General features: G+C 37.3%; 3 protein-coding genes across 3 annotated transcripts in view; 1 reads left to right on the top strand and 2 right to left on the bottom strand.

Moving 5' to 3' along the window:
* Positions 1-375: 375 nt before the first annotated feature.
* Positions 376-4,480, bottom strand: LOC135773639 (fatty acyl-CoA hydrolase precursor, medium chain-like). Its single transcript, XM_065283326.1, has 13 exons — positions 4,323-4,480; positions 3,869-4,064; positions 3,503-3,641; positions 3,174-3,307; positions 2,920-3,073; positions 2,637-2,735; positions 2,377-2,478; positions 2,137-2,277; positions 1,866-1,940; positions 1,547-1,688; positions 1,317-1,466; positions 1,086-1,158; positions 376-595 (listed from the first exon to the last, which is right to left on the bottom strand). Exons 1-13 carry the CDS (start codon positions 4,390-4,392, stop codon positions 430-432), a joined length of 1,641 nt encoding a protein of 546 aa, XP_065139398.1. The 5' UTR covers positions 4,393-4,480; the 3' UTR covers positions 376-429.
* A 2,255-nt stretch (positions 4,481-6,735) lies between these two features.
* On the bottom strand, positions 6,736-11,079 carry LOC135773640 (fatty acyl-CoA hydrolase precursor, medium chain-like). The gene is made up of 13 exons (XM_065283328.1): positions 10,920-11,079; positions 10,462-10,657; positions 10,118-10,256; positions 9,777-9,910; positions 9,513-9,666; positions 9,213-9,311; positions 9,019-9,120; positions 8,779-8,919; positions 8,505-8,579; positions 8,183-8,324; positions 7,953-8,102; positions 7,702-7,774; positions 6,736-7,174 (listed from the first exon to the last, which is right to left on the bottom strand). The coding sequence occupies exons 1-13, from the start codon at positions 10,987-10,989 to the stop codon at positions 7,009-7,011; spliced, it is 1,641 nt and encodes a 546-aa protein (XP_065139400.1). The 5' UTR covers positions 10,990-11,079; the 3' UTR covers positions 6,736-7,008.
* Positions 11,080-13,114: 2,035 nt separating this feature from the next.
* zfpm1 (zinc finger protein, FOG family member 1) overlaps positions 13,115-24,354 on the top strand; it is an 81,023-nt gene continuing 69,783 nt past the window's right edge. The window contains exon 1 of the mRNA XM_065283331.2: positions 13,115-13,517. Coding sequence (XP_065139403.1) covers positions 13,478-13,517 — 40 coding nt within the window. The 5' untranslated portion in view covers positions 13,115-13,477. The remainder of the gene's footprint in view (positions 13,518-24,354) is intronic.

Consider the following 24,354-nt stretch of genomic DNA (forward strand, 5'->3'; position numbering starts at 1 on the left):
AAACGTGACCGTATACTGCGCATTTTCGCTGTTTACATAATGTTTTACTGTTTTGCTGATGTATCTAAATAATGTGTATTTTGTTAGATTGAGAAGAAAAGTTGCTTTATAAATGTATATACACCACGAGCACTAATTTGTTTATATTTTACAGCCAGGCTATTTTTCAAATTTTTAAAACTATTCAATAACACAAAATGAAGTATGTGAATTATACAGTGACCAAAATTACGCTAAAAGCAAGATAAAACTTATGTTTTAGTCATACATTTAAGACTTTAAACATATATGCTGTAAAAGCTTTTAACTTTTAGCTAACAGGCATCCATGTAAGCAATCATATATAGAAATAATTGCAAGCAACAAAAATAAAAGTGATTTAGATATATTTATTGTGGAAGCTTAGCTACATGTTTATAAGTGTAAGGATTAGGCTGTGTGGAGTGCAGCAAGCTTTTGAGGTAACTCCACATTAAAAAAGTGCAGTGTGTCATTTTTTAAATCTTGACCTTCTGACTGCTTTAATCCCAGGTTCATGTATTTTTTAGACTGGTCATACACAGGCCAGTCCACCAGTCCAGGTCCATTTGGTGAGCTTTAACAAAACAACAAAGTCATTATTTAAACAATCTCATTATAGAAAGTCATTATTTGATCAATTTGATTGACCTTTGAGCTGGCACAGACAGATCAAACACGTTTTTTGTTTTTTAATCTCTTCAGTTAATTCATTCTTTTTGTAATGTTTGTTAATGTTTTACAGTTCTGTTCTTAAACTGATAAAGTACTGAATTGCTAGATTAGCATTGATGAATGGCTTTGAAAATGAATGGTGCATTATGTAATTCAGATGACTAAAGGAACTAACAAACCCTAATGTTCAAACCCTAATCATCCTTTAAGTTATAATTTTAAGGGATATTTCATGTGGAGCTATATTGTAAGCCTTTCAAAGCCATATGTTTAAAAAAGACTGATGCTTGTTTACTGAAAATGTTTTGGGTGTAAGGTCTGACAAGTTTAAGGACCCTAATTAAATCTCCATAGCTGCTAAAAAGATGTTATAACTCAGATATATAACTCACCCACTACGAATAAAATTAGCCCAGTATGCCATGACAGTTCTGCATAGTTGGTTTTCCTCCTCGGTGGGTGTGCCTGTGGATGATAAAGAATAAAGATTGCCACAAACACTGACGCAAATACATCTGTGATTGCAAACTTAGTTATTCAAACTTATTCAGTAGTTATTCTTTAAAGTTAACAGTCCAGTATAATTCTCCAAAGGTCTCTATGCATGTTTAGGATCTGCATACCTATGACTTTGGGATTGTCATTCCAGAAGCAAGACCCAAACACAAGTCCAACATCATCAGCATGGTCAGCCTTTACAAAGCTAGGTCTGAGATTTTTAAATAGACTGGGCCCATGCTGGAACTCATACAAATACACAGGCACCCCAGCATCTGTGAATATATGACATAGGATAATCAAAAAGATGTATCAATGATAAACACTTGCTGGCTGTACAGCCTTTGCAACCAACCTCTATGGTAATCTGCAGTTTTCAATACGCGGATCACCATAAAAACATCTCCCATCATTTCAGTAAATGCATCGCGAATGTCCTCCGGAGTTTTAGCGTCTTTTAAATATCTATCTATTATGATTTCATTGGCCCCTGGAACCTAGAGAAAAAAAGAGGACACATAGACAGCTGTTTACTATATTTGTGCTTTGCCCACTGGAGGGAGACAAACCCTAGCACAGCTGCACTTATGCAAAGAACTTATCCAAGTGTTCGAATTCTGGAATATTTAAGAATATTAAAAAAAAATAGGGAAGAAAAAACAAAAAACATTTACTGGGTTGAACAGGTCCAACACAGCTTTTACTGCTTCTCTTGTCATTCCTTTCTCCCATCCTGGTGGAGCAAAAGCCTGCAACAAAATTAAGTACAACATACTGTATGAGTTTTGCTTGGGTCTCACTATGCCCATATGAAGCGAAATAAATGTTTATTATATTGCGTAGTAATCCAAAAATGTAATGATAGCTGTTTGATATCTGTTTGTTCAAATATAACTAATGATCTTTCACTATAGGCTACAATTCCATGCAAACATTATTGCTTACCCCAGGGAGTAACCATCCAAATTCATGGTTTGTTATACCCAGAAGAACTGGAACTTTCTGAAAGTCTTTGCTTTTCAGCAACTCCTCTGCTGTGTCTTTAAGAAATTCCCCATCAACTGTCGCTCCAAGGAAACCTTTGTGCTAAGAAAGTCAATTGTTTGGGAAATTAATTCCTTTTTTATAACAAGCAATGTAGTGCTTTAGCGAAAGCACCTAAATTCTTTTACAAAGATAAACTACCTTGATTGTTGCATTAATGATCTGTGTCTCAGTCAGTTCCTTTAAACATTTGACCAGCTGTTCAGTAGATTTGAAGTCACACTCAGTAACATTTCCCACTATCTAAAATAGATCATAAACGAACAAACATTTTAAATAAAATGATACATTAGATTATTTAATAAAACACATGTTCACACATTTATAACCTTTAACTTTTAAGATTGTTCACATACAGTATAATACCAGTACACATTTACTGTTGTATTTTTTCAATCTACCTTGGCAGACACCAAAGGATTGTCGAAAACTGTCAAGGTTGCAACTCCACTCTGAAAGACTGCCCGATGAAACAAACCCTTGGCCATGGGAGACAATGTCTAGCAATAAAAAAGATTTCTGTTGAATAAATTCTTCTGTAAAACACTTATACTGAGTTAACAGAAAATTAAAACTTGCCTTAGAAAATGTGTGCACTTTTTACATGACCAACTACAGTCAAAGTTTACTGCATTCATCAGTGATGCACACAATTTAAAGAATATGCAGTCATTGATGTCTCACCAGCAAAGAGGTACTGATTCCACCTGCAGATTCCCCAGCTATGGTAACAGATTGTGGATCCCCTCCAAAACTCTCAATGTTTTGTTGTACCCACTGTAAAGATGCAATCTGGTCTAGGAAGCCCCAGTTTCCCTTTGCATGCTGATCTCCTGTGCTTCAATCAGAAAGCACAGAAATTTTTTAAAAAGTCCAAATTGCATGACCTGTTTTAGAAATGTTTGTCAATTCACACCTTCTTTATTATAGATAAATACCTGAGGAATCCAAAGATTCCAAGTCGGTACTGAATGACAACCACAACTATGTTCTCATAAGCTGCCAATGAGGATCCATCATATGTGGCAGCTCCGCCTAAGACTAACCCTCCTCCATGAATCCAAACCATGACCTGTTGGTTTGCATAGATTTTGTTGGAGAGGTTTGGGGAGCTAATAATTAAACACAAGCTAACTGTATGGTTACAAAATACATTGAAAGCAAACAGTGTGTGTGCCTTCTAGGTTATATGTCGGCCTATTTTAACAGGTGGTAAACATGTAAAAAAAAAATACTGCACAGAGAGAAGTCATTCTTCTGTACTCACTGGGAGTTTTTCTGATTCTGATCTTTGAGAAGGAGTGTAAACATTTAGATACAAACAGTCCTCTGAAACTCCAGGAGAGATGAAATCCAAAGACATGGCTTTTGCAACCATTTCGGACATTTTTATGTCTTGGAGGCACCTATATTGCCACAAGATAAAATTCGAGTTTAAATAAAAATAATAAGATTTAGTTATTTTAAATGATTGGTAACATGACCTAGAAACCAAATGCAATGGTATAAGTGCACCAAACATGAACTCAAAAATAATAGTCTAAAGTGATTTAGCTGAATATATATTCTGTACTGCAGTATAATAGGCAGGTGTATATCTATAGATATCATATATATATATAGACATACTCACATGGCAGGGTGTTGGGTTGCATTTCTTATGCCTTTCCATCCCTCTACAGGTTTAGGTGCAGCCAGGCGGAGAGGGCCAATAGGTGGCTGGGCATAGGGGATCCCTATGTATTTCTCAACCACTTTATCAGATCCTTTAACTTTCAAATATTGCCCACGTACACTGCCATGCTTCAGAACGACCACTGGCTCAGTGTCTGCACATAATAAAATGATTTAATTTGTTAATCATGATTGGATCCTTTTTGAAAGTCAATGCCTTTGGATAAAAATGTCTGTGCTGAATGCCTAAATGTAAATGTACATTACATGATTGATATGTCAAAATAATTTGCTCAATCAATTGTTGTTTTCCGGGTTTGTGAGATTATGAACCGCCAAACTGTAAAACCAAGACCAAAGCCAAAATCCAACAAAAACTGTAACAAAAAAACCCCATACATTTCAATACTTGCCTGTCTCTGTAGGTGCAGTCCAAGCAGGGACCAGTGCCAGGCACAAGCCAAGCAAAACTCTTTTTAACATAGCTGTTATTCAGTGAAAGACTACTAACAGACTGATCGCTCAAATGAAAGAAGACCTTAGAAAATCAATCACACAGGACTACTTACAAAACATCGCCCTTTAACCTAACCCTTCACAACCCCAAAACAAAACTGTTTTCTGTGTACAGAGCAAACTCCATTCAGTGAAACATTGAACTCACTCCCACGTAATACTGTAAACTCTTAATATTGTAAAAATCTTTAAAAAAAAAGAGTCATGGGAAAAGCTAAATAGAGAGGCTAAAACGAAAAGCAAATCGAATAGCGAAAAGAATAAGAAGAACCATCGGGAAATGAAAACAGAAATGTTAAACGGAAATGCCCTTTTAAATGCCTACACTGTAAAAAAAATCCGTAGAAATTACAATGTTATTGCAGCTGGGTTGCCGGACATTTACCGTAGATTTACGTTTATGTTATTTACTAGCAAGAGTTTGTTCAAAGTAAAATAAATTTTAAATATTAACAAGTCTTTATCTTTACAGAATAAAACTATACAATAACAGCCTCATGCAAAGCATTCTGGGAACCAGAAATCATCATCAACCCTTTTCTGTTTTTGCTTCAGATTTTGTTTTCCAGAATACTGTTTTTTTAGTTTTACTCTGTAAAGACAAAGACTTGTAAATGTTTAATGTTCATTCAACTTTGAACAAACTCTTGCCAGTAAATAACATAAAATGTAAATCTACGGTAAATTACCGGCAACCCAGCTGTAATTTCTACGGATTTTTTTTACAGTGTAATTTAAACCTGTATTTGTAGTTCAATTTATAAATCCAGTTATTGATTTCTCTTTTTAAATCGCTTTTTGAAATACATTTTGAAATTCCATTATTTAATTAAGAATTTATAAATGCAATTTAAAATGATGAACTTATTGAGTGTTTTATGTTGTTTTTGTAAATTGTTATTTTACTTTGAACTGTTTATTAATGGATTAATATTTCATTTCTACGTTGTTTTTATAATCTCACTTTTTATTGCCTAATAAAATGTTACATAATGATTTTTTTGTAACTTTGTCTATTTATTTATAGATTAATTAATGAATTTTTAAACAAATCTATAATTGCTATTTATATTGTCCAGGTAGTTATTAAATATTGAAGTTCTTTATTACATTTTGCATGACTCTTGTGGTCCTCCATTGGTTCTCAGTCTAATGGTTGTTCGCTCCAAAAAGTGTCAGCATCGTTTCATTGTATAAGTCATCACATGGAGTGGAGTCTGTTCAATTGTCAAAGAACATAATACCATGAAAACCATATATAAATTCTTTGAATATTTGATACATTTATTAAAGCAATTGGAGGAGTTTACGGTTTTGAAGAGAATTATGGCATTGGAAGGAAACGAGACTCCTCACATCCTCGTGTTTGTGGATGAAGCTGGCTTCAACTTGGCCAAGGGCTGAAGATGTGGCCGTAATATTACTGGCCACCAGGGCACGGTGGATGTCCCAGGCCAGTGAGGGGGCAAAATAACTATGTTTGCTGCCATATCTGAGAATGATGTGGCCACTCACATCCCCAGTACTGGCCCATACTATACACAGAAGCTCCTCATCTTCTTGGACCGCATTGATTTTGATTTGATCCCTAAAAATGAGGAAGGTCTCGTAGGGCCTCACCTACCACAATATGTCATTGTATGGGACAATGTGAATTTCCACCGAGGCACGCCCATCAGGGCCTGGTTCACTACTCATCCAAGGATGGTCATGGTGTTCCTACCACCTTACTCTCTGTTTTTCTCTTCATGGTGGTGAAGAGTGTATGAGCATCAGGCTCAAGATCAAAGGTCCCTGCTCCATGCAATGGACGCTGTGTGTGAAGATATAATAGGAGATCAGTGTAGGGGATGGTTGCGGCATGCACGCTGTTTCTTCCCTCAATGCATCGCAAGGGAGAATATACACTGTGATGTGGACAAGAATCTGTGGCCAGACAGACAGCAGGGTTTGGATGGCCATGAGGGTGAGGACGGTGGCCAAGAAAGGGAGGGTGAGGACAGCGACAAGTGAAGAACTGTTATTTGTGAAACTCCATCTTTACCGCAGTGTAGGCTGCATATATTTTCATTTTTTTGTTTGTGTGTTTATATTACAGTATATTATGCTGTATACATTTTACTTTGATGTATGGAAGTAACTCTATGTGTGTCAATGATAATAACATTATCTGCTGATAACGTCAGCAGCGTTGGAAGGGGGACCCAGTGACGTCACGGTGCATTTTCGCTGTATAAATAATGTTTTACTCTTTTGCTGATGTATTTAAATAATGTGTATTTTGTTAGATTGAGAAGAAAAGTTGAAACATGTGCTTTATAAATGTTTATTCACCACGAGCCCAAATGTGTTTATATTTTACTCCATTATCCAAAACTATTCAATAACACAAATTGAAGTATGTGAATTATACAGTGACCAAAATTACACTACAAGCAAGCAAGCTAAAACTTATATTTTAGTCATACATTTAGGACTTTAGGCATCTCTGCTGCAAAACAAGCTTTTTATTTTTAGCTAACAGGCATCCATGTAAGCAAATTTATTGTGGAAGCTTAGCTACATGTTTATAAGTGTAATGACTCAGGCTGTGTGTAGTGCTGCAAGCTTTTGAGGTAACTCCACATTAAAAAAGTGCAGTGTGTCCTTTTTCAAATCTTGACCTTCTGACTGCTTTAATCCCAGGTTCATGTATTTTTTAGACTGGTCATACACAGGCCAGTGCACCAGTCCAGGTCCATTTGGTGAGCTTTAAGAAAACAACAAAGTCATTATTTAAACAATCTCATTATAGAAAGTCATTTGATCAATTTGATTGACCTTTGAACTGGCACAAACAGATAAAACATGTTTTTTTGTTTTCTAATCTCTTCAATTAATTTATTCTTTTTGTAATGTTTGTTAGTGTTTTACAGTTTCGTTCTTAAACTGATAAAGTCCCATACAGTACTGAATTGCTAGATTAGCATTGATGAATGCATTTGAAAATGAATGGTGCATTATGTAATTCAGATGACTAAAGGAACTAACAAACCCTAATGTCCAAACCCTAATCATCCTTTAAGTTTTTATCTTAAGGGATATTTGCTTTATTGTAAGCCTTTTGAAGCCATATGTTTAAAAAAGACATATGCTTGTTTACTGAAAATGTTTTGGGTGTAAGGTCTGACAAGTTTAAGGACCCTAATTAAATCTTCATAGCTGCTAAACAGATTTGATACAATAGTATAGCTGAGGTGTCCATGTACAATCTGATATATATATAGCTTAACTCACCCACTACGAATAAAATTAGCCCAGTATCCCATGACTGTTCTGCATAGTTGGTTTTCCTCCTCTGTGAATGTGCCTGTGGATGATGAAGAATAAAGATTGCCACAAACACTGACGCAAATACATTTGTTAACTTAGTATTTAAAGTTATTCGGTAGGTTATTCAAACTTTTTCAATGGTTATTCTTAAAAGTTTCCAGTCCAATATATATCTCCAAAGGTCTCTATGCATGTTTAGGATCTGCGCAGCATACCTAAGGCTTTGGGAAGGTCATTCGAGAAGCAAGCCCCAAACACAAATACAAGATCATCAGCGTGGTCAGCCTTTACAAAGCTAGGTCTGTGTTTTTTAAATAGACTTGGCCCATGCTGGAGCTCATACAAATACACAGGCACCCCAGCATCTGTGAATATATGACATAGGATAATCAAAAAGATGTATCAATAATAAACCCTTGCTGGCTGTACAGCCTTTGCAACCAACCTCTATGGTAATCTGCAGTTTTCATGACGCGGATCACCATAAAAACATCTCCCATCATTTCAGTATATGCATTGCGAATGTCCTCCGGAGTTTTAGCGTCTTTTAAATATCTATCTATTATGATTTCATTGGCCCCTGGAACCTAGAGAAAAAAAGATGACACATAGACAGCTATTTACTATATTTGTGCTTTGCCCACTGGAGGGAGACAAACCCTAGCACAGCTGCACTTATGCAAAGAACTTATCCAAGTGTTTGAATTCTGGAATATTTAAGAATATTAAAAAAATAATAATAGGGAAGAAAAAACAAAAACATTTACTTTGTTGAAACTGTCCAACACTGCTTTTACTGCTTCTCTTGTCATTCCTTTCTCCCATCCTGGTGGAGTAAAAACCTGAAAACAAAATTGAGTAAAACATACAGTAGCCCATGAGTTTTGCATGGGTCAAGTGATAGACATGTTTATTATATGGTGTAGTAATCAAAAAATGTAATGTTAATAATGATTTTATAATTCTGTTTGATAGCTATTTGTTCAAACTAACGTGCTTTCTCTTATTAGGCTACAATTCCATATAAACATCATTGCTTACCCCAGCGAGTAACCATCCAAATTCATGGTTTGTTATACCCAGAAGAACTGGAACTTTCTGAAAGTCTTTGCTTTTCAGCAACTCCTCTGCTGTGTCTTTAAGAAATTCCCCATCAACCGTCGCTCCAAGGAATCCTTTGTGCTAGGAAAGTCAATTGTTTGGGAAATTAATTCCTTTTTTATAACAAGCAATGTAGTGCTTTAGCGTAAGCACCTAAATTTTTTTACAAAGATGAACTACCTTGATTGTTGCATTAATGATCTGTGTCTCAGTCAGTTCCTTTAAACATTTGACCAGCTGTTCAGTAGATTCGGAGTCACACTCAGTAACATTTGCCACTATCTAAAATAGATCATAAACAAACATTTCAATTAAAATGATACATTAGATTATTTAATAAAACACACATTAACTGTTGTATTTTTTCAATCTACCTTGGCAGACACCAATGGATTGTCGAAAACTGACAAGGTTGCAACTCCACTCTGAAAGACTGCCCGATGAAACAAACCCTTGGCCATGGGAGACAATGTCTAGCAATACAAAAGATTTCTGTTGAATAAATCCTTCTGTAAAACCCTTATTTTGAGTTAACAAAAAATTAAAGTTGCCTTAGAAAATGTGTGCACTTTTAGTCACACTATATTAAAGGTTACATGACCAACCACAGCCACAGTTTACTGCATCTGTGATGCAAACAATTTAAAGAATATGCAGTCATTGATGGGTCTCACCAGCAAAGAGGTACTGATTCCACCTGCAGATTCCCCAGCTATGGTAACAGATTGTGGATCCCCTCCAAAACTCTCAATGTTTTGTTGTACCCACTGTAAAGATGCAATCTGGTCTAGGAAGCCCCAGTTTCCCTTTGCATGCTGATCTCCTGTGCTTCAATCAGAAAGCACAGAATTTTTAAAAATATTTTTAAAAAGTCCAAATTGCATGACCTGTTTTAGAAATGTTTGTCAATTCACACCTTCTTTATTATAGATAAATACCTGAGGAATCCTATGATTCCAAGTCGGTACTGAATGGCAACCACAACTATGTTCTCATAAGCTGCCAATGAGGATCCATCATATAAGGCAGCTCCGCCTATGACTAACCCTCCTCCATGAATCCAAACCAAGACCTGTTGGTTTGCATAGATTTTGTTAGAGAGGTTTGTGGAGCTAATAATTAAACAAAAGCTAACTGTATGGTTACAAAATACATTGAAAGCAAACAGTGTGTGTTTTTACAAAGTGCTGCCTTCTAGGTTATAAGTCAACATATTTTAACAGGTAAAAATGTAAAAAAAAAAATACTACACAGAGAGAAGTCATTCTTCTGTACTCACTGGGAGTTTTTCTGATTCTGATCTTTGAGAAGGAGTGAAAACATTTAGATACAAACAGTCCTCTGAAACTCCAGGGGAGATGAAATCCAAAGACAGGGCTTTTGCAATCATAGCGGATATTCTTATGTCTTGAAGGCACCTATATTGCCACAAGATAAAATTCGATTTTAAATAAAAATAATATGATTTAGTTATTCTAAATGATTGTTAACATGACCTAGAAACCAAATGCAATGGTATAAGTAATTTAGCTGAATATATTCTGTACTGCAGTATAATAGGTATACAGGTGTATATACAGGTGTATATCTATAGATATCATATATATATATAGACATACTCACATGGCAGGGTGTTGGGTTGCATCTCTTATGCCTTTCCATCCCTCTACAGGTTTAGGTGCAGCCAGGCGGAGAGGGCCAGTAGGTGGCTGGGCATAGGGGATCCCCATGTATTTCTCAACCACTTTATCAGAGCCTTTAACTTTCGTATATTGCCCACGTACACTGCCATGCTTCAGAACGACCACTGGCCCAGTGTCTGCACATAATGAAATGATTTATTTTGTTAATCATGATTTAATCCTTTTTGAAAGTTGCTGCCTTTGGATAAAAATGTCTGTGCTGAATGCCTAAATGTAAATGTACATTACATGATTGAGATGTCAAAATAGTTTGCTCAATCAATTGTTGTTTTCCAGGTGTGCGAGGTTATTTAACCCCAACTGTAAAACCAAGACCAAAGCCAAACGCCATCGAAAACTGTTATTAAAAAAACAAAAAACATAAATTTCAATACTTGCCTGTCTCTGTAGGTGCAGTCCAAACAGGGACCAGTGCCAAGCACAGGCCAAGCAAAACTCTTTTTAACATAGCTGTAACTCAGTGAAAGACTACTAACAGACTGATCGCTCAAATGAAAGACGACCTTATAAAATCAATCACCCAGGGCTTCTTACAAAACATCGCCCTTTAACCGAACCCCTCACAACCCAAAAACAAAACTGTTTTCTGTGTACACAATCTGCAGAGCAAACTCCATTTAGTGAAACCTTGAACTCACTCCCACGTTTACTGTAAACTCTTAATATTGTAAAAATATTTTTATATTTTAACATGCATTATTGAGATTTATTCAACAGAGAGCTGTTGGTAGGATTGAATGCTGTATTCTGATTGACTGAGAAATGTTCCATTGGTATGCATTAATTTCTGATAACCACACACCTAACTTGTTAAATGTCTTAAAAATAGGCACCAGAGCAATGTTTGTGGTAACTGTGGTATAAGAGGAATAAATGACTCCAGTCCTTTGAATTTTTTGAAAATAATGCACACCCGCGGTGTAAGGGCACTCTGCTTCACGTCGTGCCGCATTGCACCTTGGGTGTGCATTATTTTCTTATAATTCATTGGTCCGTCGTCAATTATTCCTTACATAGCTTATACAGACACATTATATATTACAGGTCTAATTCTGCCTAAACTTCACAACCATAACATCACAATAAGTAAGGAATAAGGCAATTGATGACGGGCCGTTGAATATAAAGAAAATAATGAAACCCAAGGAGGCAATGTTACACTGCGGGTGTGCATTATTTTCAAATAATTCAAAGGACCAGAGTCAGTTATTCCTCTTATAGGCTACCACGGTTACCTCAAACATTGCTCTGGTGCTTATTTTTAAGACATTTAAAAGGTTAGGTGTGCGGTTTACAGAAAAATAATTACCTCACATGGAACATTTCTCAGCCAATCAGAATAAAGCATTCAACAGACCTGTGGTATAATAATTATTATATTACCTTTCTGTTTTAATAGGTGTAATCAAATGTTTGTTTTTAATTCTGTTAAATCTGTCTTTATGTGCAGGTCTAATCGAATTAAAAATGTATTTGTTCCCACTGCAATCAAATCTTTAAATAGAGAAAAAACATTGTCAACTGCCATGAATCTTTTATGTATTTATTTTCATTTATTTGTTTTTTGTTTTTAATGTATGTTGTATTACAAGGGACTTGCACGATGTCCAAGACAAATTTCCCAGTGATGGGACTAAAGTTAAGTTAAAGTGAATAAATCAAATGCATTTTCCATTATTGTAGATTTTAATCAGTACATTTAAACCAATATTTTTTCACTTAATTTCATGACTTAATTATTTATTCATAAAATAAATGATAATAATGTCCCTACAAAATAATGAAGGGCAAGCATTCAGATGCAGTACAACCACTGCAAACAAACTGTAATAAACCATGTAGCAAAAACAAAGAAATGTAGGCTAAGCATTGTTTATTCAGGTTGCTCTACCACAACATGCTTACTTGATGCTTGATATCCCACATGGTTGATGTACTTGATTCCTTTTCAAATTTCGCGGTCTGAGAAGAATGCCCCTTGTAATGCAATGCAACCAGTGTGGCCTGAACTGTAAAGATAAGATGATATTTTCGTTGGTCACTAGATGGAGACAGTGAGTTTTTTTTGGAGATCACAGCTTTTGTGCTATATGGTAAATGTACTTGTAAATACAGAAATACCTGTATAATAATAATTTGCTACCCAGTCAGAATTATTCATGATATTTTGCTAATACTGTGACATATCGACAGTGGATTTCTGCCAATGAAACATTTAAAATGACTAACTTTTGCGTTATCTCTGGACGAGACGAAACATGTTGAAGAAATCAGTTAATATTAAATATGTAAAATATTTATTATACTTATTTATTATGTATTAGGCAAATCATCGCACTTCATTAAACATAATGTTTGATAATGATTTTTATTCTTAGAGTTTTCATACATGCCCATCACAAAGAATATTTTTAATATTAATTCCATGCTTTGCATTAGTGAAAATGTAACGATAGTAGTAGGCTACATCTCATGGATCTCAGTGCGCGGTCTCAGTGAAGAGCGCGTGCGGCATGGCATCATACGCAAGGGGCGTGACGGAGGCGTGTCATAACATATCAGCACCACTGTTTCATGTGTCGATCGAGATCCGTTGAGAGCAGTGCTCTATCGCTGTGCTTCAACGAAGTAGAAATAAACAAATCATTTAAAACTAAAGATTTAATTTCAGTTAGCAGCATATGCGTTTTCAGGGCTAAATCGTCAGAGTCTAGAGATACCGCGCACGTGACACGAAAAGGATAGATCGCTTGTCTGAGAAGACGTCGAAAAGTAAGGCTCGGCCACAGGTAGCTGTTTCGGCTCTTAATATCAAAGTACAGGTCATGCGGGTGTCTCCGGACGGGGGGAGAGCTGTGATCCAGTGGTGCCGCTGCTAGTCGACCCGTTGGACTGATCGCTTTTGACGCAAGCTCAGGAGGAACGACGGAATAAGCATGTCCCGAAGAAAACAGAGCAAACCCAGGCAGATCAAACGTAAGAATATAAAGTTTTAATATTCCAGGTGCTGTCGCTGTGAGTGGTGACACGTTGTAAAAAGTGCACGACATGGCTCATGCGACACTTTGACGGGTTTCTTTAAAGATCACGCGTTGTCATGCCATTGAACATTTTCGTGGAAACTGACAAGATCTTGTGTTAACACAAGACAAATGACATGTTAACAGTGGGAGATCTTCGGTTTAAAATATTATTCTGTTTTAATAGTTTTATGCAGCTCTTACAGTAGATGATATTCAACAATGTTACGTTAAGTTACGGTATTTACGTTAGAATTGCCATAGTAACCCATAGCTTCAGGAACGCGCTCATACATTCACGCGCCGCTGGCAGAACTACTGAACAAACTCGCGCTTCAGTTTTCAGTTTTATATAGTAAACAAGTTAAAATAATTTTAAATTTTTTTCTGTAAAGTGTTTTTACTTGTTCCAAAAGCTAACCGAAGTGTAACCGTGGCTTCCTGTTTAATACTGTTGTGGAAACGTCACTGTTCTCTGAAAAGGACGATATGAGCTCAGATAAACAGCGATCCGATCCCAGTCGAGATAAGGATTAAAATTGGATCTTTTATTTGTTTTCTGTCTGTGGCTGCACCGAGTCTTTTCACTTCTCTTTCCAGAGATGAGGCGTCTGATAGCGCACCCGACTGATCTCTTCTGCAGATAGTGGATTACAATTGGATCTTTTTCTTTCATCAATCCATTTTAACTCTATAACGTTCAGGCACCTTTCAAACCAGACATCTCTATGTTACATTATTTATGTTTGCTAGCCATTACTACATATAAGCAAGCAAATACGCGAAAACGTAAATTTTGCTATAGATATTTCTCATTTATGAAGCAAAAAAAATAAATTCCTTGACTTCTACAACTCTCTCTGTCTCTCTCTCTCTCTCGTTTAAAAGAGCCAACAGTGCTGAAAGTCGTTTTGCTCTGGTGCCAGCCCCTGTTTCAGTTCTTCATCTAGCAAAGATGCTTTCTGCCGATAAGCACGGTAGCAATATCTTGAAGGTTGAGTTTGAAAGGGCTTCTCAAAAAATAAATATTAATGTGATTCAAAGGCAGAAAGCGACTCTTGAATAGAATAGAAAAATTGTGTGATAAGACAGCATTAGCATATACCACAGAGGTATAAAGGTTTATTTAAGTGGCTGGAAAGTTATTTGAATGTATTGGGCAGTAATGCCAATGGCCCGATGACCCATGAAGTCCTAATTTTAATCGAAATATCTCTGTCTTATCTCATACCTCTGCTTTATGGAGGACTTCTTATTTTCTCACCTTTTGACAGCTGTGATTGCCAGAACCAGAGTTGCTACTTAAGGCGTAGGTGTTGACAAGTCAACCGTGCATAGTGACTTCATAGTTGATGTTTAAAACAATTCAGGATAAACATGTCTTATCTGTCCTTTAAATGTCGAACCCCGTGAATATCTTAGATCTGGCATAAAAAAGTATGCATGGAAGCAGCTCCGCGACATCCATGTGTCCCCCATTGAGGTCTCATTACTATAATGAAGATGTTGGAAAAGCATCTCAGACCGAGCGCTAGATTTAGCCGATGTCTTTGTTGACACCAAGACATCTTTACAAACTTCAAACACATGAAAGGAAGGTGGAGCCGCCCCCATCCCGCACCAGTACCAGAATCCTAAACGCATAGAAATGTCACATCGTCCACCTTTTCCGCCTCACCTTTTTGCATATGTAGACGTCAGGCTGTGTGTAATAATTGTTTTGTTACACTTTTACTGGAAGGATTACAATCCTGGCTCTTCTAAATAAAGTTTCCGTTATCATGCAAGTCTGTGTTGACAGGAAATATTTTTGTGTGTCTTTTGTGCTTCACTCTCCCATTGGTGAAGATCTCTCCGATAGATTATCCATCCCTCCCTGATGCACAGATAAGCTCTCGGCCTGGTGGGGCCACATCCCAGGGCTTATATTTTGGCGGTTGAGATGGGAGACAAGATAGGCGAGCCGGCGATCTTTTAGCAGATAGCGCGAGCGGGGGGGTGGGGGGCAATGGGGAGTTGGGATTATAATTACATTTGGCTGAAGCGTTCTCATCTTTGTCATGTTTGTGTTGTTGTTGTTTGGGACTGGCTGGGTGTATCTCTAGATAAGTTTAAAAAAAGAGAGAAAGGCAGATAAGGGGAGAGTAGGATGGCAAGGCTGATAAGACCGGGGGAGAGAGAGGCAGGAATACAGAAATGGTAGATGGATGTATTCTGAGTTTTAAAAGCAGCTGCCTCAGTGAGATTGTGGGTGCCGATAAGGCAGCCGTTGAGATGTTGAGAGATAGCAAAGACGAGATTCCCAGCGATAACAGCAGTTCTGCTCAGAGTGACGTCATTCAAACTGCAAAGAGGTCAGCATGAATGATTCATGAGGTCCTAGAATTTGGCGTCAGGGGGGTGTTTGTGAAGCAGGGGCCGCCACTCTCCAGACAATGCACTTGTTAAAGTAACCACCTCCTTAGGGTTGCACTTTTGAAAGTGTGGACAACTGATGGGATCTCTTCCTGTTTTTGTTGAAACTCTTCTCAGAGGTTTGATGCTGTCAGGCTCTGCTTCTCGGGGTCATTTGACCTCAGGGTTTGTTTAATACTCTGCCCAAAACATTGCACAGAATGAAAGATCACAGGCCTGTGTGCACATATTTTCACACATTCGCGCACACACATGTACACAGTTGGTGGTTTTTTGCTTGCGTTTTCCTTCTTTGTTCTGCTTTTAGCTTGATGTGAACTTTTGATAAAGCCTGGGGCCTGATCTCCGGTACAGATAGAGATTGCCAAGTGCGATAAGAGTTGTTATCAGCCCAGAGCAGGCAGGAGCTTTGCTGCAATAACAAAGCTACACGTAAAAACAGCAGGGCCCTGGACCCTGGCAATCAGTTCCAGCCCTAATGTGATTAATGTTGTTGTATAATTAGATGATAGGTGTGAATGCATTTTTTTCCCTTTTGTTACCGCCCCTGTTTTTCCTCTTAACAACCATTGTAGTTGATTAATTAAATTAAAACTAATTCCACATATTACTCACTGTAGATCTTGTGTTAGATACCATTGAAGTACAGACTTTTCTTTTTTTTTGTTTTGTTCTGTGATGATAATCTGTGCAGTGCATTTTGGTGAAAAACAGTGAAAAACAAAGTATTCAGCCGTGCAAAAGGAAACAAGGTTGTGGCGTCAGCAGCGTGGCTGAAATGTTGATTTGCTGCAAGATATTAGATGCTAAATGATAGTGGGTGCACTCTGTGAAAAAGTTATAACGTTTTTTTATAGTGCAAAGTCAAGGACAGCTTTTATGAAATAGATAAAACTAAACAAAATAATCAATGCTTCTAGTATCTGGAAATCTTTAAAGCAAGGTCATTAAGGGCCTAAGTCTGTCCTGTTTTATTCATTATTTAATCATATCTCTTTTTGTGCTTCTAGATATGAGAAAAATGTAAGGGTTGTAGAATAATTCCATTTGCCAAAATTTAGCAGATAACTGTGTTGAACATCTCTAAATAGTTTTACACTAATAGCTAAACTGGTTAAATAGGCTCTGACCTGAAAAACATGTATGTTCAGATTTATGATACTGACTACATATTAGTCTAAACTTTGATGGCAGTATTTGCTTATACAATGCTTTAAGATATATGCTCTTTTAGGGTGAGAAGACGTCATCCAATAGCTTAGATGCAAAAGACATTTAAAGCCACCTCCATCAAAATTAGATAATGGTATTAACAGAATGCTCTAGGCATTATACGTTTATCAAATACTTTCACTTCCAATCCACTTAGAAATATGTATTCAGAAATACTGGTTTGTTGGCAAATTTTATCAGGAGTCCTAATAAAAATTGCTAATTTACAAGAAAACTTGTCAGACGGACTTAGAGGGTTTTGCATCTGAGCTCTTCATTTGTTCATGTAAGGATTTTTCTCCACATATATATCTCTGTTAGTCAATTATCAACTTGAAATTTCCTTTCTCTAACCTACATGCCTTTTAAATATTGTGCTTTCTGAAATTGAATGTGCATAGCTATATGATGCATTTTTATTTTTTTTAATATTTGGTTATTATGGTTTATTATGGTTAATACAGCTGATTGGTTCAGTCCACAAACCTTCCTGATTGGCTGAGACGGCATGTTTTGTGCGGCCTTAAAATGATGTCATTAAGCTGTAACTGTAGCTTAGAATTTACTGTATAGGAAGTAACTGGCGGTTGCCAGGGTGAAAGAAAAAAAGCTTTTTGTTTTGATGAATTATTGTGCTTTTCAAATGTGTGCGCAAGGGGAAGTCAAAGTGAGTTATGATAACTTAACCCTCATTGACTTATTAGCACTCTTAAATTCTCCCTCTTCCTTTGTTTTAACGGGCGACAAAAAGCTGGAATGTAAAACCAAATGCATTTATACGATTCCATGTAAAATTAAGGAAATGGTTCACCCAAAAACACCCCAGCTCAACACTGAGTCATTTGAAAAAAATATGCCAGCTTTTCTTGTCTTTGTAATGCCAATGGAAAAAAAACGCCTAAAAGAGATGCTAATTGTACCTGCTTTGCGTTGATTGTATCTGAAAATGGTTTACATGATTTGAATCAAAGGAATCTCAGCTTTCCAAAGATATGTGACTTTTAGGCTTTGTTTTTGAGTTGTTGTATGTCATGAAGTTTACTGTCAAATAATGCAATGTTTTGCCCACGGTACATTGGAACTTTAAGGGATTAATAAGCTAAAACTTGAAATAAATACACTTTAAATTCTGCTGGGTTATTTTTAACCCAATGCTGGGTAAATATTGGACAGAACACATGTTGGGTTATAAATGAACCTATGCTGGGTTGTTTCAACTCATGGTGGGGCAACTACAACTCAGCATAGGTTTATAGCCCAAAATGACCCAGCAAAATTTAAAGTGTAAAAAATAAATTTTTACATTCTCTGAAGAGATGCTAGAGCTGTCTGCCTGTTTAAAACTTTATATTGATTTAGGATATAATGAATGGTTGCCAGGGTTAGGGATGCACCGATACCGATACTGGTATCGGGTATCGGCCTCGATTCCACATTTTCTAAAGTACTCGTACTCGTTAAAAGTCCCCCGATACCTGGAATCGATACCACGGTCTGAGAAATGTCTATGTTTGAGCGGCGTGTAAGGGGTTAATGCCTCTTGTGTTGTCCAAAGAGGCAGAATTTACAACAAACTGGAAAAATAGTCTTTTGTTTTTTTGTTAAATTATATGACTAAAGCTGTTACCTGTAAATTTAAATCATGTTTTTTTATTAAGTACTCGGTATCGGTATCGGCAAGTACTGAAATGAAAGTACTCGTACTCGTATTCCAAAAAAGTGGTATCGGTGCATCCCTAGCCAGGGTATTGGTATGTGGCTAAAATTGGTTGCTACGTGGTTGCTTTTTCGCACGTTTCGCACGTTCTTTCACCCATTTTTAATCTCCAGGTGAAAACTGAAGGTTAAATCACTTAGAGCAATGAAGCACACCTCTTCTTAACCAGCCACATTATTAGTAATAGTGATAGTTACAGTACTGGTAAATAGAAAATGATAAATAATGAAAGAAATTATATGTACAAATGAGGTCTGTGGTCTTCAGGTTTTGCCCTCGTCTTTTAGCCTTAGCCAAAAAATTCAGCCCCAACTATAATATGCCAGATTCTCGTGAGTCAGATTACAAACCGAGGCCGCTTTGTCAAGGGGAAATTCAAGATAATCTTTTGTCATTGCAGTTGTGCATCGGTTGCGTGCCACACAGCAGCTATCAAGCGAACCACAATTTATTTAACAGATCTTCCGTTATGTATATGTAAATCACACTTCAGAAATGAAGTCATGTTGAACTTTGCTGTCAGGATTTATCTGTATAAACAGTCGGTGGGCCATATTTCTAAGCAGCACACAGCTCAGATCGGTGCCACAGAAGTTGCACAAGACCCTTTAACCCCACCAGCTGCATCCTTGCCAGGCATGCAGAAACTCATAAACGCAGCTGCAGTTGTGTGTGTTTGTAGAGCAGCGAATGATTGTAATATTAATGTGTTATTAAGGATCCATGTAGCCTCTGGCCCCAATGCAATTAAAAACAAGATAGGAACAAGGCCGTAATCTTTTAATGCACTGTTATCACGCAGTATCTTATGGAGAGGAGTTATTTTCTATGTCCCATTTTTGATAGAGGTAAGATTTGCCATCACAGAAGGGAGAATTTTTTCCAGTAGGCGGGCATAATAGAGTTTTCTGTGCTTTTGGAGAGTTAATTACTTGCTTTTTAAGGAGAATGTAGATATGATCATTTGTCCGATGTGGATGAGCCATTTTTGATGTGGATCGTGCTAACACTGTCGATTAGATCGAATGATTTCCATGGTGAGGTTTGATGTCATGTTCTGTATTTGAAGTTCTTAATTGGCGTGGTTGGGGGTGTGGGCCATCAGTTTGATGTAGTGTTAAATAAGATCATAAAGTTCAAGAGTGACACAATGCGCTGTTTTTTTTTGTTAAATGGATCGTGAGAGATATCCCAGGGGGATTTTATGCTAACATTTCAGCTGTGTGCATTGCCTTATCCATAAGGTGGTAGATTAAATCTGTGGGTCAACATCCCCATGGCCATACAGGTGAGTTTCTGTCCTTAAGTGTAACATATACTTTGTGGCAAACATTGAGTTGTTTTACTTATATCTCACTTTATATTTGTGCATTTGGCAGGCACTTTTATCCAAAGTGATGTACACTACATTTAATCTATACATGTGCAGTCTCATGACCTTTGGCTTTTCCAACTAAGTTACAATAAAACAACAGACAGACACCCAAAATAGTTTTGGACATGCTTACCATAAACTACAATGTGAAAGATAATGCTAAGGAACACAATTTACTTATGAAGACAGTATCTCTGTTACTCGCCATGCAAAGAGCTTGGGTGTTATACTGTATGCCAGGCAGAAAGCTCTTGTGGGAAAGGAACAGCGGGCATGTTTCATAAGGAGAGGTGGAAAGAGAAGAGATAAGAACATAAGGGCAGCTGGGACAAAGGCCCCAGAAAGAGGAGAGGTTAGACCGCCTCTAGGGAGCAACCCTTGAACAGAGGTGGTCTAGACCATAGCGGCTCCACTTTCCACACTCACACACTCCACTTGGCTGTAGAATAAGAAGGTAGACCAACTCTCCATCTCCTCCACCTTTTGTTTGTGAGGTGTGTGTGTGTGTGTGGCATGAATTGGCCTTAAGGATTGGTCAGCTTGTGTGTAGGCCATGTAAGTCATCAGTCCTGATTGGCCTGCATGATTTGTACATAATGTGCAGATAAACTGTGTTATGCATGTTTGGGTGTCTGTATATGCATTATGTTTGGATATACACTAAAACATGCAATACATTTGACAGATTCTAAAACGTAATTCCTTAAAGGTGCTATAGAATGGAAAACTGTATTTACCTAGGCATAGATGAAAAATAAGAGTTCTGTATATGGTAATAACATATCATAAGCCTCAAACAAGATTGTTTCTCTTAATTTAATTACATATTTAATGAAGTACAATATTGTTACAATGCTAAAAACAAAGTTGTGAGCTATATGCTAGTTAATGCTATATGCTAGAATTTAAGCTGAAGTTCTACTATTAATGTTACAGTTACGTTTTGCAGGTCCACCCGAAAAAACACAAATGTACAACCCAAAAACGTCCATTAACAATCTCCAAACAATTGATTATTCCTCAAATTCCGTATCTTCCTATGTTACAGGCTCAAACATAAGGCCTGTTTACACACACAGAGCTACTGTAGGAGCTGCTCTGTGAAACAGCCAATCAGAGCAGAGCTCAACATTATGATTTATGACCCTTTCAAATAAGGTAATAATAAAACATTTCATTCTAAAGGGAAATCCTAGGGTTGTAAATGGACATTTAAAACATACCTTTTATGTAGAAATCAGAGAACAATTTAACATATTATTTCAGTGCATTCTTTGGCACCTTTAAATCTGCAAATTTAAATGTATATACATTTAACAACTTTTTTATGCTCTTGTATTTACATGACAAGTTTCAATATTAATGAATCCATAAAATTCTGGGATAAATATGTATAATAAATACATTAATTGTCAATAAACATATCTAATAAATCTAATTTATTATAAACACAAACAAATTAAAGAAGCTTGAAAATAATGTTCTATAAATGTCCTTCACTGTAAAAAAATTCTGCAGAAATTACAGTATTACAGGCAGCTGGTTGCCAGTAACTTACTGTAGATTTTACATTTATGTTATTTACTGGCAACAGTTTGTTCAAAGTTAAATTAACATGAAACATTTTCAGTCGTTTTGTCTACAGTAAGTTACTGGCAACCAGCTGCATACAAGTACAGCTGATTTTTTACAATGTTGAATATCTGTAAAGTTATATATACAGTTATAAATAAATAAACTTATATACAATTGGTGGAGAAGTGTAACGCCTATTAAGTCTTAGCAAGAAGGTCAGGAGGGTTTTATAAAATGTGGAAATGGGTCAGTTAGCACTATCATGTGCCATTAAGGAATTTATTGTTTGGTCTGTGTCTGCCAACCAGCTTTTTTAATGTGTAATCTTTATCTGGCATTAATTCCAGTGCACACTATCCGTCTTCTAACACAATCTAAAATGAAATCTCACCTATCAAAGGTCATAATCCATAGGGTGCTATCGTTTTAGACAATCACAATGAAAACATTATTGTTATGTATATGATTATATTTATTTGATAAGACTGGTAGTATTAAATCATTTATGGTAAAAGTCGCGTGTGATGCATGTGATGGCCTTCTTGACTTTTTCTCTTTTACCCACAATGCACTCTGAGACTCTTGTCTTGAACGGCCAGTGTGCTCTTTTATTCTGTCAATCAAAATGTAGTCTCCCAACTCTAATACCACCCTTTTAAATAAGCCCCTCCCTCATCCATATACAACTTTCTCGTTCCTTTCATTTCAGGCTCTCTCTATCTCCATCTTCATCCCTCTCGGTACCATATCGGCAGACCGCCACCCCAACCCCCCCAACAGCCATCTCCTCTTTCTGTCTCTAACCCCCCCTCTGTCCATGTCTCCAGTCAGACCTCTAGCCTCACTGAACCAGGTCTTAGCAGTATGATAATGTGGAAAGTTGAACTGGCCCCATTACAGCTTGGCTGATGGCAGCGCCGATAAAGCCCTTGATAATGGGTGCAGATAGCGCTGACACAGCGGTCCAATAGCCAGCCCTCTCTCTCCCATTATCATTCCTGCCCACCGATGGGCTCCCAGCACACTATCTGCTCTCCATTTCCACTCCTGCAACAGATAAGAATGGAAATACTGACTTCATAGCTGACTGATTAAAGTGTCTGCCTTTCTTGATAATACACAGATAAATTATGTTTTTTTCTGCCTCTTTCTCTTTTGCTCCTTTTCTCTATCTCTCACTCTCTCTCTCTCTTTCACTCCTTTCTCCGCTATCTAGAAAAGGAGTCGGGCAGATGGGAGAAAAACGTCTCCTACGTTAATTTCTCTTTCTTTGTAGGTTTATTCGAGAAGTAGAGCGGTGGATTGGAGGGGCAGATTGGGAGATGGTGCGGTTAATAAGAAAGTTTTAGAAGGGGTGGAGGGGGGAGATGGGGAATGACTCCATTCAAGTGCCTCTTGGGGACTATTACATTTGAAATCTTGTCGAATGACACTCTACAATGCACAATCACATCAACATCTGCATAAACAAGCACCACCTAAACACTTTCTCCCTCCGTCATGGGAACACTCAACTGATGGTGTCTGTGGAAATGGGCAGGGATGACAACACTAGTATCCGGATGACCTCTGATTTCCCACGGCAACTAGAGGAAGTTGCCATGCAGTGCGTAGGCAGTTGTATCAATGCTCATGACCTCCCATCTGCAATAACATGCTCTTCCAGGCTGCATTGATATCACTGATAGTTTCATAGAGATACTGTACTGATCGAACTGATTAAGTCCTTTGTTTTAGTAAACCATGTCATTGGCATCTCTGTCTTTCTCACACTCGCTGTTTCTCTTTCTCTCCTCAGTGCTATTCTTTTTTTTCACCTGTCTCTTTCACCCATGTGGTCGTAAACTTTCTTCCAGTTGGAATTTTCCTCTTATCCTGTGTTCTTCCTGGGTAGAACACATTGCTGATGTCAGGGACTGTGTTGAATTTTATTAACTTTAACCCCATTCACAGCACTTTGGTCCCAGACAAATTCCGTAAAATTGTCAGAGAGGCTTCTGTGTGAACACAAACATGTCTGGGATTGCTTCCGTAAAGAGGACCTTGCAACATTGCCCTAACATTATGGAACACATAACAGGACGCATGTGACATCGCAACAAGAAGTTATGGTTTAGTTCTTTGACACAGGGATTTAAACGCAGATCAACATTCGCTACGAGAAATGTCGGCAAACTAGAGTGAAGCAAAGATCAGTCACTATTCGCGCTGAAGCTGAGATTATTCACAAGCATGACAGAACATCGCATCACGCGCTTCTTATGTTCTTGTCATAAACAACAATGCACGTGGGTGGTTTCTCGAGAGAGAAATTGCAGATAAATAGCAAACTTCAGACGCTGTGGAAAAAACCTACCAAGTGCAGGACTTACGTCACATGACTTTACGGGATCTTTACGGTATGTTGTGTTAACGCATTGACAGTGTGAATTAACCAAAAATCAAATGATCCCGGACAAATCCCTGATGCATTTGGCATAATCTATGTGTGAAAAGGGC

Source organism: Paramisgurnus dabryanus, chromosome 9, assembly GCF_030506205.2.
Source record: "Paramisgurnus dabryanus chromosome 9, PD_genome_1.1, whole genome shotgun sequence".
Taxonomy (NCBI): Eukaryota; Metazoa; Chordata; class Actinopteri; order Cypriniformes; family Cobitidae; genus Paramisgurnus; species Paramisgurnus dabryanus.